General features: G+C 34.2%; 1 protein-coding gene across 1 annotated transcript in view; it reads right to left on the bottom strand.

Moving 5' to 3' along the window:
- Positions 1-366: 366 nt before the first annotated feature.
- Positions 367-15,255, bottom strand: part of LOC144356516 (F-box/WD repeat-containing protein 4-like) — a 68,856-nt gene continuing 53,967 nt past the window's right edge. The window contains exons 6-8 of the mRNA XM_085504288.1: positions 13,860-14,000; positions 11,284-11,425; positions 367-6,095 (exon numbers count right to left, since the gene is read on the bottom strand). Of these exons, the coding sequence (XP_085360414.1) occupies positions 5,979-6,095; positions 11,284-11,425; positions 13,860-14,000 (400 nt within the window). The 3' untranslated portion in view covers positions 367-5,978. The remainder of the gene's footprint in view (positions 6,096-11,283; positions 11,426-13,859; positions 14,001-15,255) is intronic.

Genomic DNA, 15,255 nt, shown 5'->3' with positions numbered 1-15,255 from the left:
ATTCAAAATCTTTCATTGGATATGGAAAGCAATTGGTTACGCCAGTACCCACTAGTCATTATCCAGGTTTTCTTCAAACAATGGTCGATTCAACGCCATGCACGCTAAAACTATTTATCAGAGTGCATCGACTAAGGTTTTCAACTTTCATTTTTATATAAAAAAAAATATTCATTCCTATATGAAACAGGGTACATGACATTAAATTAAATTAAATGAATACAAGCATATCTTTGTGTCAAAAATAAAATCTTGTTAATGTATGACGTTCAATGTGACATGCCAAAAGACCCTTGCACATTGTGGCCATAAAGCTAAGGTCCCTCCTTTCAAGATACATGCACAAAACAAGCAAGCAAGCAAAACTTTGACATCAAAATATTTTATTCACAAGATGACATGTGGTTGCACATCGTGTAAAGTAGCAATTTAACAATAAGAACAATGCAGGAAATGTTCACAGCGAACGGAATTGAACGCATATCAAGATGTCATCAACCCAGTAGATTTTACAGAGTAATCAAATGCATAAGACCAACATAGAACTGGAACATATAAACCAAGAGACAAGACAAAGAAACGCTAGTGATGTATTAAGTTACAATCTAGTCCATTCTCTATTTGAGTAGCACTTGCTTAATTGCAGACAGACATTCACAAAGAAACCAGATTGGCTCAAAATGAGGTCACTTGCATACATTACCATATCATTACTATTTAAATGTTATTGGATCAGCCAAGATGAGGTCACTTACATACTCATTACCATATCATTACTAACTAAAGGTGATTGGATCAGTCAAATGTGGTCACTTGCATACATTACCATATAATTAGTAATTCATGGTGTAGTGAACTCAAATAGGAAATGTAACTGAATCAAAGGAAGTGACAACACAATATAAGGCGTTGTCAATAACGATAATACACTACCAAAGCATCAAAATATTCTGCTATTTTTGGAATGAAAAGTGCAAAACAAGATTTCAATATTCTTGACAGACTGCTAAGTACTTGTGACATTTCCACAGCTTTACTGCACATTACTATGAGAAAGTACAATGCATATAGCATAATTGGACAGAGTGGTTTAAGCTAGCCCAAACTCTGTGCATGTTACAAGAATAGTGAGTGCAGGATTGTAATACAGCTTTGACTCAAGGCTAGTTTAATTAATGCATACAAATAATATATACATCACAATTAATAATGAACTACAGTATACAAAATATACAATTTTCTTGTTTTCATTTATTTAATACATATTTTAAAGATAATCTTATTTTGAGTCACTCAACATTATTTAAGTTTGTTATCCCTACTGCACATCATGGCAGAGTTAATAATATAAAATAAAAAATTAACCTCCAAGTACCTTAGAGTAGTTTTCCAAGGTATAATGATTGCAGATATCTAGTATGTTCATTCCCAGTTGTAGAAAACATATTTTTAGTTTTTTTAGAAATGAATTTTAATTTTAAGGAGAGAATTTAAATTAGAGTTCAAACTAAACATGCCCAAAAGCGTTTTTTTTTTGTAATACAGCCAGAATACAAGGTCAAGCACCATCCCAGATGAATCCTGATGCAAAGTAATTTGTGTCTGAGTCAGCCAGCGAGGGCGCAATAAACAGCCTGTCACCTGACATGTACTAGTACATCACTGGCTCAAATAATCATAGGACTAATAAGAAATTTGGTAGACCCCATAATTGGTAAGTTTGGACAACAATTCTCCAATTGCACAACTATATCACAAGTTTAACTTGAAAGAAATTTTGTAATAATTCTATACACTACGCAAATGACTCTATAAACACTAATTTTAAATAACATGACATAGTGATTCAATTTTACAAAATTCTACAAGGAAAATAGAGCAGTATTTATAAGAATTTTAACGAGATATTAATCGTATATAAGTATACCAATTCAATAGTACAATAGATCCAAAGCACTATGTGATTACTTCTATAAGCCTACATAACAGGATCACAAAACTGAATACAATAAAATTATTATATATAGTATAATTACCATAGTTAAAGGGTGGTCACCGTAGTTATGCAGTGGCGTGTAAATTGTATTTAACACACATTGTATACGGTGTATGGGACTCGTATCAAACACGGTGTTTTACGATTTAAGTGGTTAAACCCATTATATAAACATAATTCATGCATTCCATAATAGAGCTCTGTGATTGGAGCATTTTGACAACACATGTAATCGATAATTCCAACAGAAAAATTTGAGAAACATTAATAAATTATTATTTAATCATCGGGCAACTTTTTTTTTTGATTTTTGATCAAACATTATATTGTTCATTTCCCTTTAGCAATTCAACGGACTGGAAGAAATTACAGCCACATTCACCCGTCTGTTTTTCCTTTTTGATAAGAAATAAAACCAGTTATACCTTCTAGGTTAGGTTTTCATGCGTTTTCTCAAATACTGATACCTCCATTGGCATCTACAATCATGTACCCCTAACCAATAATACACCCACTCAAAATAAATAATTTAAATTTGACAATTCAGTCACCTCAAAAATAAATCATAAAAATGATTATTTGTGTATGATTCTATTAATGAAAGAATTACGATAAATCTGTTACCATTATTACACCACCTGATATTTCCCACCACTTTTAGCATTAAAGGGAGTCTTCACAGAAAACACTCAAGTGTTCAACATACGTAAGTCATCAATGTTGTATGATGTAAACTGTTCCACTAGTGAAATAGTAACTAATACAAAATTTCGAGATTTCATCTGGTTTACAATAGTTTGTTTGTTCTGTTAAAATTCAATATTGAAGGGCGGCTTCGTCTATCATATAGGTCTCTTAGCAATATATACGTTTGTTTACATGAAATTTGAACGTATGCAGCGTACCAACCAGGGCTCTTTAATGTAAAACCCTTAGATTCTGGTTGTCCAAAAAACCCGGAACTGGAACGTGAAATTAAAAATATTTGGGCGTACATGTAGTTTAATATAAGTGATATTGCATTAATGGACTTAGTTTGTATATTATTAATATTATTTATTTTATTATAATCACAATTTGTAGTTGTATGTACAGTCAATCTAATAATGTGGATGAAATAATAGGCAGAAAGCGCATGTTTACGATGTTTCTGCTAGAGGGCGCACTTCACGTCTTGGGTCGATGTGTTACGTCCTTGTTGCTTCCAAATATTTTTAATTTCACGTTTCGGTTCCGGATCCGCTTCTGGATTTTTTAAACAACCTTAGATTCTTGTGACTATATATTTATGTACTTTGATGATTACAGGGTATCCATAACAACAAAGTCTCACAAAAGTTACTGTGACTCCTCGTCTTAACAAGTAAATAAGTTCATTGCAACAAAATTTTGTGATTTTTTGCAAAATTCATAAAATGGTGTACAGTAGTATTTCACAACTTCTACAATAGCGAAAATAAGTTCTTGAATAAAACATCAGATTTTCGCATATAGCCATTTGAATTTTTAGCATTGCCCCCCCCCCCCCCCAGTTTAATGAGTACCAAGTACAATTCAGTTCCCTCATCAAGAAAATAAATTAGGTTACTAGTCATCTACATATTCCATTCATTATAATTAATTTATTTTATCGGAAGAGCAAGATGTATTCAATCAAATACACTTACTCATATTTACCTGAAATTGAATCTTCTATTCACTAGATTACCTGAGTAACAAATACATGCAATATGAATAGGAAACTACAAACACAGTATGTATAACAGTTTTAATGTTTTTAAAGTTAAAAATAAAAATGTGGCTCAAACAGCATGTATTTACAAAATATAAATATAAGTAGTGTTATAATATATGTAAAGCAGAAAATAGCAACTTTAAAGAGTAAATAATGGATTTCCCATTCACTCACTCCTAAGTAAAATATCATAAAAATATTGCATTAATAATATCAAATCAGAAGAAATGTAAATGATAGCAAAATTGCAATCTTTTAGAAAAAATAAAGCTTTCAAAGAATAATGTATACAATTTGTATGGCATTGCTATGCATAAACAAGACTGAACACCTGCGACAACACCTTGGCACAGAAGAATTACATCTCCTGCCATTCTACATTTCAGTTCAACACATCCATGTATACTAATGTAACTACCTTTAGTATAAGTAGAACATCACAGTTTATACAACTCTAGTTGAACATTCTATGCACCGATGCTAAAACCTGAACACCTAGGTCTAGGATTGTTATACACTCAACACACCAACAACTCTAGTTGAACATTCTATGCCCCTATGCTAAAACCTGAACACCTAGGTCTAGGATTGTTATACACTCAACACACCAACAACTCTAGTTGAACATTCTATGCCCCTATGCTAAAACCTGAACACCTAGGTCTAGGATTGTTATACACTCAACACACCAACAACTCTAGTTGAACATTCTATGCACCTATGCTAAAACCTGAACACCTAGGTCTAGGATTGTTATACACTCAACACACCAACAACTCTAGTTGAACATTCTATGCACCTATGCTAAAACCTGAACACCTAGGTGTAAGATTGTTATACACTCAACACACCAACAACTCTAGTTGAACATTCTATGCACCTATGCTAAAACCTGAACACCTAGGTGTAGGATTGTTATACACTCAACACACCAACAACTCTAGTTGAACATTCTATGCACCTATGCTAAAACCTGAACACCTAGGTGTAGGATTGTTATACACTCAACACACCAACAACTCTAGTTGAACATTCTATGCACCTATGCTAAAACCTGAACACCTAGGTGTAAGATTGTTGTACACTCAACACACCAACAACTCTAGTTGAACATTCTATGCACCTATGCTAAAACCTGAACACCTAGGTGTAGGATTGTTATACACTCAACACACCAACAACTCTAGTTGAACATTCTATGCACCTATGCTAAAACCTGAACACCTAGGTGTAAGATTGTTGTACACTCAACACACCAACAACTCTAGTTGAACATTCTATGCACCTATGCTAAAACCTGAACACCTAGGTCTAGGATTGTTATACACTCAACACACCAACAACTCTAGTTGAACATTCTATGCACCTATGCTAAAACCTGAACACCTAGGTCTAGGATCGTTATACACTCAACACACCAACAACTCTAGTTGAACATTCTATGCACCTATGCTAAAACCTGAACACCTAGGTCTAGGATCGTTATACACTCAACACACCAACAACTCTAGTTGAACATTCTATGCCCCTATGCTAAAACCTGAACACCTAGGTGTAGGATTGTTATACACTCAACACACCAACATATTTAGTTGAACTTTCTATGCACTTATGCTAAATCCTGAACACCTAGGTGTAGGATTGTTGATCACTCAACACACCAACATATTTAGTTGAACTTTCTATGCACTTATGCTAAATCCTGAACACATAAGAAGTGTTGAGCACTCCATGTCTGAATAGTTAGTTACGAATTGTTCGCATGTACACATTTATCTGAACACCCAGGTAGGGAGGTTTTACACAATATGCACACCTAAACATCTCTCTGAACATCAAAATAGGGAAGATTTACACAAACTGCACCCTAAAACTGCTCTTTGAACACCTGATATCAAAGTTTTACACAATCTGCATACCTAAACATTTCTCAGAGCACTCGTGTAAAAAAACGATACACACTCTAAGACACCCTGACTACAGAAAAGGGTCAAATGAGTTATTGCATTCTATACTTTAAGCCGCCAAACTTCATAATGTAGCATTTTTAACAAAACTTGTACAAGTCAACATGTAACAGAATACATATTTGAACTATGAGGGCAGCAGACTGGCAAACCAAGAACTTTCAACCCTGTTTGCAACTAGACATATCATTAAATAAATAATAAGTCTGTGAATAATAACTACATTGCGTAATAAGTTTTAAACAGTTTTTCTGTAACTAAAATATGACGATGTCAATCATTAACCATTTCTGAAATCCAGCTGTCGCAGACAGTTAGCCAAAGCTACGTACATGTGTGTTGTATTGAACTGTAGGCTGTACACAGGACTACTGATGTGATACCCAGCATAGAATGTCTGTAAGTAATATCAAACAAAGCAGTATTAGAAACAAGCCATGCAAGGCACAGTTATTGAATTTAAGATATATAGTTTCGTTTATAGTAATAAGCTGGAATATATACATGTCAGGAATATGATTATGATGATTGTTTAACATTTAAATGATTGACATTGAGAGATATTGCTCTGGAACAGCATTAATTAAAACAAAATCAGCCATTTTGAATACATGTGTAATGAATACATTTGTATATAAAATTTGAACATAATCAGTCACAGCAAGTCAGAGATATGGCACTAGAACCACATTTATTAAAACAAAATGGCCACCAGTCAGCCATTTTGAATTTTATCTGAAAAACAAAATGATGTGCATCAAGGTCTTATAATGTCCAACGTATATATCAAGTTTGAACAGCCGAGAAATGCTTGATTTTGAAGATTTTTTAGCATAAAAATGACCACCATTCGGCCATCTTGAATCACATCGTGAAACAAATTGACATGCATAAGTATAATATCATGTATGATGTATGTGTGAAGTTTGATTGTGATTGGTCCAGGCATTTCTAAGATACATGTCCGATTGCACGTACGCACGGAGGTCAAAACATAAGTCCCCATTTTCTGACTGCAGTATTCAAGCTTTGTGTCATTTGGACAAAAGCGCCCTCACTAGTTACTTATATTCTTGCTGTTGTCAGCATGCATTGAAGGAAGTTCAAAATTGTTTTTTGCTTTTTTTTTCCAATACTGTATAATACTGAAAAGACTTTTTAGGTGTATTGTATGGAATTTATTTTCACTGATTTTTGGCGAGTTGAATGTAAAAGATAGGGAAAAAGGTATATTCACTGGATTTTATTTTGACCAAATCATTCCTTCAGCGAAAATAACGAAAATTAATTGCAAACAAAAAAAAAGGGTTCTACAGTATATATCCTGGAAACGCATCCCAAAAGAAAACCAAATAAACATACATTCTTTTACCAAGTGACATGTACCTTCTTATGACCAAAAAAAAAAAATGTCTGCCAGAGAAGGACTTAATGTTACGTATAAGATAACCTCTTTTTTTATCCGATGATATCTGATGGCATCTTTTGCTCTATGAACAAGTTGCACTGTTAATTATTAATTAAGTCAACATGATACATGTACTGTGCTTTAGATATGTTGCAATTCTTATAATTACATCATTCACGACAGTGTCTTAATTTGAACTCAAATGTAAATCTGAAAATATATCCTGATCTTCTAAAAACTGCCAATGCACATGAAGACAAAAAAATACTACTAGCTGAATGCAACGAGTATAATAAGCTTCTAGGTCTAGTACCTACATACACTTATGCATTAAATACGAAAAGGCAGACTGATAAATTTGAAGACACATTAAAATTAATGTGTTTGATGCATATAGGTGAATAGCTAACATCTCCCCAAGGTATTATGACATTTATCGATTCAAATTAAAACCGTGCATATTGAATCAAGATTCATTTTGCACACATGGATGCTTAGGTGAATGGATAAATGGTATGATAAATATTGTATCTCACTGTTGCAAATCCATCACACACAAAGGCAATTTTAGTTGGACTGTGATCAAGTTAAAAGCACTCTCCTAATATTCATTTTGTTATGTGCTTCCAGGAGGTAAAAATACTGTGTTTTTTTCCGTTTTTTTTAAATTGTGGTAGTGAGATCATTTTTTAGACGACACCAGCTGCTAACAATAATTAAATAAATTGTCTCTTTCTACATGAGTGGAGAGAGAAGGCCTTTTAATCACAAACGACTGAGCTGACAAAACAGTGATTAAAGTCAGAGCAAAGCACCTTTATTAGTACAGCTAAAAGACTGTGTGAATCAGAGTGTAAATATGAAATGGCGGAAGCTTGTTTTCATTTAATAGTTTCTAGATATTGTTTTTTCACTTCTTTGCTGCATTTGTTAATGGTAATTTAGAGGCAAGCAGATTTTTATTGACATAGCTATATGCATAAATAAATAAAACTGTTTTTTTTTCTGGAATGTCAGAGACAAAAGAAATTAAAATATAATTGTTGATGGACAGACAATCAGTAATATGAAAAGAAAAACTAATCAAATTTCTTTTAAATGTTGTATCTATCGGTACTAGTATACTTTAATTCATTTAAAAATTATGTTATGCTAAAGATGACAATATGCAAATCTTGTAATTGATATGCATGAATAAGTTACATTACTGTGCTGCTACATCTATCAAGATTCAGTTTAAAATGTGTTGTATGAAGCATTTATGAAATGCAAATTAGATAATTAGTATGCACACATTAATTCCAAAAGAATAATATGTTATTTTTAGTGATATGTTCACTGCATTTCCATGTTCCCAAAAGCAGACACTGGTCAAATTATATTCATCAGATGTTAATTCCCAAAATGTGAACAGCCCCTTCAAAAAAACTCCATTTCAACTTGGATTAAGTATCTGTGAAGCATTCAAATTTTGGTGAAATGCAGTATTTTGCATATTTTTCTATAATTTTGGAAAAAATGGGAGCAATATCCATTGCTGATATGTCTGTTGACAAAAATAAGGAAAGAATTTACAGTTATCTTTGCAAAAGTCAACGAAAATTTATCAAATTCCATTTGAAATGAAGTGCTGCTCAATTTTAGAATTATACACATGGAAGGAAAGACCATGGCTGCTATCTGCGGGCTGCATACACTACACTGTATGTACAACTGTGTGTAAAAAAATGCAGTTCTGGCAGTTTTTATCAGTGGAAAAACTCCCAACCTATGTCAATTATTATTCTAATCATAAGAAGACATTGTTGTATTATGCGCGAGAAACCACAAACTTTAGATACCAACTCTATTATGTTATCTTGATTACCAGTAACACTCATTAATATTAATAAACAATTCTAACTAAATCACTCCAGGTGCTATAAATTATTTTATTACAGGTTATTAGGTTAATGGCTGATTAGCTCTGATATCTATGGGTGCGATCATTGTTTCACTTATCTTGATAAGTAGAATTCCCTTTATAATTATCTAGCATTATTGAACACATGGGTATGCCACTTTGTTGCCATGGCAGAGTGGTTAGCTCATAGTAATGCACTGTCTAGGAGTAACTCATGCCAGTATGTATTGAATTAAAAATATTTTTTAAAGCAAATAAAAATTGTCGTCCATTACACTAGCATCAATAGATGCCATGATGGAATCCTTTGCCCTACAGCATCAATGGATGCCATGATGGAATCTTTTGTCTCGAGCATCAATCGATGCCATAATGGAATTCTTTGCATTAGAGTATCAATGGATGCCATGATGGAATCCTTTGCACTGGAGCATCAATCGATGCCATAATGGAATCCTTTGCACTAGAGCATCAATCGATGCCATAATGAAATTCTTTGCACTACAGCATCAATGGATGCTATGATGGAATCCTTTGCACTACAGCATCAATGGATGCCATGATGGAATCCTTTGCACTCGAGCATCAATGAATGCCATGATGGAATTCTTTGCACTCGAGCATCAATGGATGCCATGATGGAATCCTTTGCACTCGAGCATCAATGGATGCCATGATGGAATCCTTTGCACTTGAGCATCAATGGATGCCATGATGGAATCCTTTGCACTTGAGCATCAATGGATGCCATGACGGGATCCTTTGGACTACAGCATCAATGGATGCCATGATGGAATCCTTTGCACTACAGCATCAATGGATGCCATGATGGAATCCTTTGCACTACAGCATCAATGGATGCCATGATGGAATTCTTTGCATTAGAGTATCAATGGATGGCATGATGGAATCCTTTGCACTACAGCATCAATGGATGCCATGATGGAATCCTTTGCAATAGAGCATCAATGGATGCCATGATGGAATCTTTTGCACTCGAGCATCAATGGATGCCATGATGGAATCCTTTGCACTTGAGCATCAATGGATGCCATGATGGAATCCTTTGCACTAGAGCATCAATGGATGCCATGACGGGATCATTTGGACTACAGCATCAATGGATGCCATGATGGAATCCTTTGCACTACAGCATCAATGGATGCCATGATGGAATCCTTTGCACTACAGCATCAATGGATGCCATGATGGAATTCTTTGCATTAGAGTATCAATGGATGGCATGATGGAATCCTTTGCACTACAGCATCAAAGGATGCCATGATGGAATCCTTTGCAATAGAGCATCAATGGATGCCATGATGGAATCTTTTGCACTACAGCATCAATGGATGCCATGATGGCATCCTTTGCACTAGAGCATAATTGGATGCCATGATGGAATCCTTTGCACTAGAGCATCAATGGATGCCATGATGGAATCCTTTGCACTAGAGCATCAATGGATGCCATGATGGAATCCTTTGAACTAGAGCATCAATGGATGCCATGATGGAATCCTTTGAACTAGAGCATCAATGGATGCCATGATGGAATCGTTTGCACTAGAGCATCAATGGATGCCATGATGGAATCCTTTGAACTAGAGCATCAATGGATGCCATGATGGAATCCTTTGAACTAGAGCATCAATGGATGCCATGATGGAATCCTTTGAACTAGAGCATCAATGGATGCCATGATGGAATCCTTTGAACTAGAGCATCAATGGATGCCACGATGGAATCCTTTGAACTAGAGCATCAATGGATGCCATGATGGAATCCTTTGCACTAGAGAATCAATGGATGCCATGATGGAATCCTTTGCACTTGAATGTCAAGTGATGCCACGATGGAATCCATCACACTAGAATGTCAAGTGATACTCTGATAGAATCTACTGCACTAGAACATCGAGGGTTACCACAATGCCATATGTTTTGTTGATTGTATGGATACAGTTGTCTACCTTATCATGTTTATGTCATGATCAAACACTTTCCTCACTAAATGCAAATAATCGCGAAGACATAAATGACGTAACATCCTTTTGATGTGCACATACTAGAATGACCTCATCCTATACCTTATTGACTCTATTGCACATGTGCATACATAAATTACAAAGATGTTTCTATGGTCAAAATATGTAATATTTTTACATAATTTGTTTTATTAATATGCACTTCTATTGGAAATGTGGTTCTAATGAAACAAATATGGTATTTATAACCTCACAAGACTAACTGATTATGATGGTAGACTTCATTACCTGCATGCATTTGGTCATCCTTTTGTCCCACAGTCTGACAACCCCGTAACGCGAGGACCCAGATGCAATAAGATAACCTCCATCAGTCTGTATGCAGTAGATAGCAGAGTCGTCTGGTTCTTCAAACTGTAACACTGAATTGCTGAAATACAGAAAAAATAATCAGCAAAATACACTCTGGCATTTTTCAACTGTGCAAGTAAAACTTACATTGCTTGATCACAATTTGAAATATTCGGAATATGAATTTTTCTGGGACAAAATGGCAACCAGTGAGTGATGAAAATGATGAGACATACGCATGGACAAAACAAAAGTCTGCATTCCTGTATTAGGTACAATTATACATGTATGTACCACTGTATCCATTAGGATATTGTATTTAATAGATGGAGGCTAAACGTGCTAAGAGAATAATGCATGTGTAACATTCTAGTAGAAGTAAAACTGAAACACAAGGTCAGACAATTAGAACATTCAAAACTGCAGTGGAGTCAAAGCATACATACAACTCTACAATGCTAAATTTGAAAAAATCTGTCAAAACAAACATGCTTCTCCCTGATTGGTCAACTGTTATGTATATGAGTTGGGTAGCCAATTAGACATAATCTTGTATTAAAGTAACTTTGCATTGAATCTAAAACTTATAGTTGAGCCATACTGTATTTGTTCTGTTAGAAGCGCATCTTCAGTAAAAGCAAATGTAAACCATATATCAAATTGGTTATACATGTATAAACATTAAAATAATATCTCTGCAATTTACATTGCATGCACTAATAGAACAAATATGGTAATGCATTTTATTTAGAAACTTCAATAGAAGCACATGCAAATCAATTTTGGCCTTAATTGTATACTACCGTAGATTATTGACATGTGACATATATATAAGCTTATGTGCTCTACTTGTATAATGGAAAATGATATGCCTGTTTATAAAGAAAAGATTTTTGCATAAAAACAAAGTGAAACCATAGGAGCATCTTGTTCTAGATAAAACATGTACTGTCAATTGCTAAATAAAAACATCAATATTGTTGAATATTATTCAGATTTGATTCCCAGCCATGCCTCGGTCATCACTTCTCACTTTTTTGGTCAACAAGTTGGAATATTGACCTGCAACGAGGTACCCTAATTTTCATGTTTGATGAAGAAGCTACTTCTTTTTGAGTGCAACAATTTTCAAGGTTGCGAAATCTTTGTTGTGAAGACAAGCTTGTGAGCATTTGCGGACACGAACATTACAACTGTCGACAGTGGTAGACCTATATATTCGGAAGCAATCATCCTTTGGTAATATCGGACATTCATTCCAACGAAATTAGGTATTTTAATTCCATTTGCAAAGGATAGTATGCATAGACAAACTTAAATAGTCATTACGTTTAAATAGTTTTGTGATTAAAGTGAAAATAGGTCTACGTAGTGTGGATCCATCGAGCCTTTCAATGTGTCAGTACCGATGATGGATGGAGTAGAACGATGCATAAGTAGTGAAAAACATCTTGTAGCTAGAGGCAAAGAGAATATCCAGTGTATTTGAAATAGGGGTTCATACAACGGCTTACAAGCGGACAGTACACGACCACACTACATGTTAATTATAGGTATGATATATAATCAAGCTATAGTTGACTTTAATGCTCTGCTTGATAAACATAAAAGTAGTATGTACAGTGAAACCTGGGGGTTAATCTATCTTTGGGGGTATTCGGCAATCAGACAATCAAAAAGGATACATAATAGTGCGTAATGCCGGGGGTATTGTTCTATTGCAGACAGAGGATGGTGGTCTGCTCTATTGTGATCTTTGCAGAGAAACCCTGAGGTTATTTACTCATCTGCTAGGTCAGGAATTCCAATTTAAATTACCAGGTGTATTACATGCTAACTGTCTGCCTTGCCATGCACCATATTGTCATCGTTAGTAGAAAGATGACATTGTATTATTTAGGTCAGTGCAAACTTTTTATAGTAGACAACCAAGTTGGTGGGCTAGGGGAGTGATTGCAATCCAGGGATTTCAAAACAAACTGTGAATAAACAAAATGAATTTTTGTTTTAAATTTGTGTCATACAACCCCGATTTAAAAGGAATGTCAATAGCCAGGGGGTAGGTACTGTACAGTGAAATCTGTTGCAACTTTTTTATGTATGTAACTAATTAGACTGAATCAAAAGCAGTATTACTTGAAAGCTTGTACACTAGTGTGAATACATGAAAATAATCCATACTGCAAAACCATTTCCACTGGCATTTAATTTCACTATCTCAATGTTTCGAAAGTACACAACTTTGCCCAGGAAACAATGATGTCTATTGTTATTTTAACACAAGCTCCTGAGGCTTTAATTAAACAGATTACATTAAAAATCCAGCAATAATTAATGCATTCACAGTAATCAATATCAATTAAAAGAAATTTGCAATTATTTGTAAATTGCTACTGGTAGTATTCCAGTTGAGCTACTACAGTAAATACTAATTTTAGGAAATGATAACGCCTATGTGCCTTTGGGTACTGTTAACCAATTCCCGAGTGATATAAAATTATCAAATAACTTACTTTTGATTGCATCTGATATCCCATTGTCTTATATACGTATCATAGCCACATGATAAGAGTACGTTTGGGGATTCATAGTGCATATCTAATATGCCGGCTCCCTTTCTGTATGACTTTCCAACAACATGACGCAGCTTGCCACTGAAAATAACAGAACATACAATGAATATTTGAAAAAGAAATATAAAACTTGAATAGAGTTTAATATTGTAGAAATTAATAATGTACAGATCAGTATGACTAACACCTGCCATCTAGAAAGTTTTGATGTTTGGTTTGCTTGATATGACTACTCTAATTATATTGTGTAAAGATTTTGGAAACATTTAAAGGTTGTATGATGATTCAAACAATAAAAAACAAGCAGCCTATCGGCTGAGATAGCTCCGCTGTTAGCAATGCACATTTCAATTAAAGAACTGAAGACATCATTAGAAAATGAACAATATGTATAGTATCAATTTAAAGCAATCGGACTTACAGTTTTTAACAAGAAGTCGAAAATATCACTTTCTATAAAAAATGACCAAAATATTCACCAAATTTAGAGAATTGAAGATATCATCACGAAATGAACAAATCTGAGAAAGGTCTACATGTAGTATCTATATGTGTAATATCAAAGCAATTGAACTTTTGGTTTTTAACAAGAAGTCAAAAAAATCACTTTTTACCAAAAATGACAAAAATATTCACCAAAATTAGCGAATTGAATATATCATCATGAAATGAACAAATCTGAGAGAGGTCCACATGTAGTACCTATATATGTAATATCAAAGCAATCGGACTATTGGCTTTTTACAAGAAGTCGAAAATATCACTTTTTACCAAAAATGACAAAAATATTCACCAAAATTAGCGAATTGAAGATATCATCATGAAATGAACAAACCTAAGAGAGGTCTACCCAAGGTACATATACACCAAGTATCAAAGCATTCAGGCTTGTAGTTTTCAAGAAGAAGTCGAAAAAGTAAAACATTGACACAGACAACGACGGACGACGACGACGGACAATCACTCATATGATAAGCTCCGCTCGACAAAGTCGACAGCGGAGCTAAAAATAGCCCTAATATCTTTAATGAACTGTAATAAATTTATTGATGATCTCAAATGCGAGTTTTCAACAAACATTTTCAAAATAATATTGCATTGTCTATACCTAACATTGTCTTTGATGGGAATTTAGTAAGACACTAAAACGTTTCAAAATGCGAGATTTATGTATAAAATAATGTTATTGTTGTTTTTTTATTGTTGAATAGAACTATGACAAATGAATACTAAAACGGATTAAGTGCTCTGCAACCATCAATTGTCTACATCCTGCAGAAGATCCGTAAATTTGCACAAAAGCCAGAAGTTGCACGACTACAATTTTCAACGGAAA

This window comes from Saccoglossus kowalevskii, chromosome 10, assembly GCF_978046115.1.
Source record: "Saccoglossus kowalevskii chromosome 10, keSacKowa6.1, whole genome shotgun sequence".
NCBI lineage: Eukaryota > Metazoa > Hemichordata > Enteropneusta > Harrimaniidae > Saccoglossus > Saccoglossus kowalevskii.
Note: the sequence above shows the minus strand (reverse complement) of the source record. Positions and strands in the feature narration are given on the sequence as shown.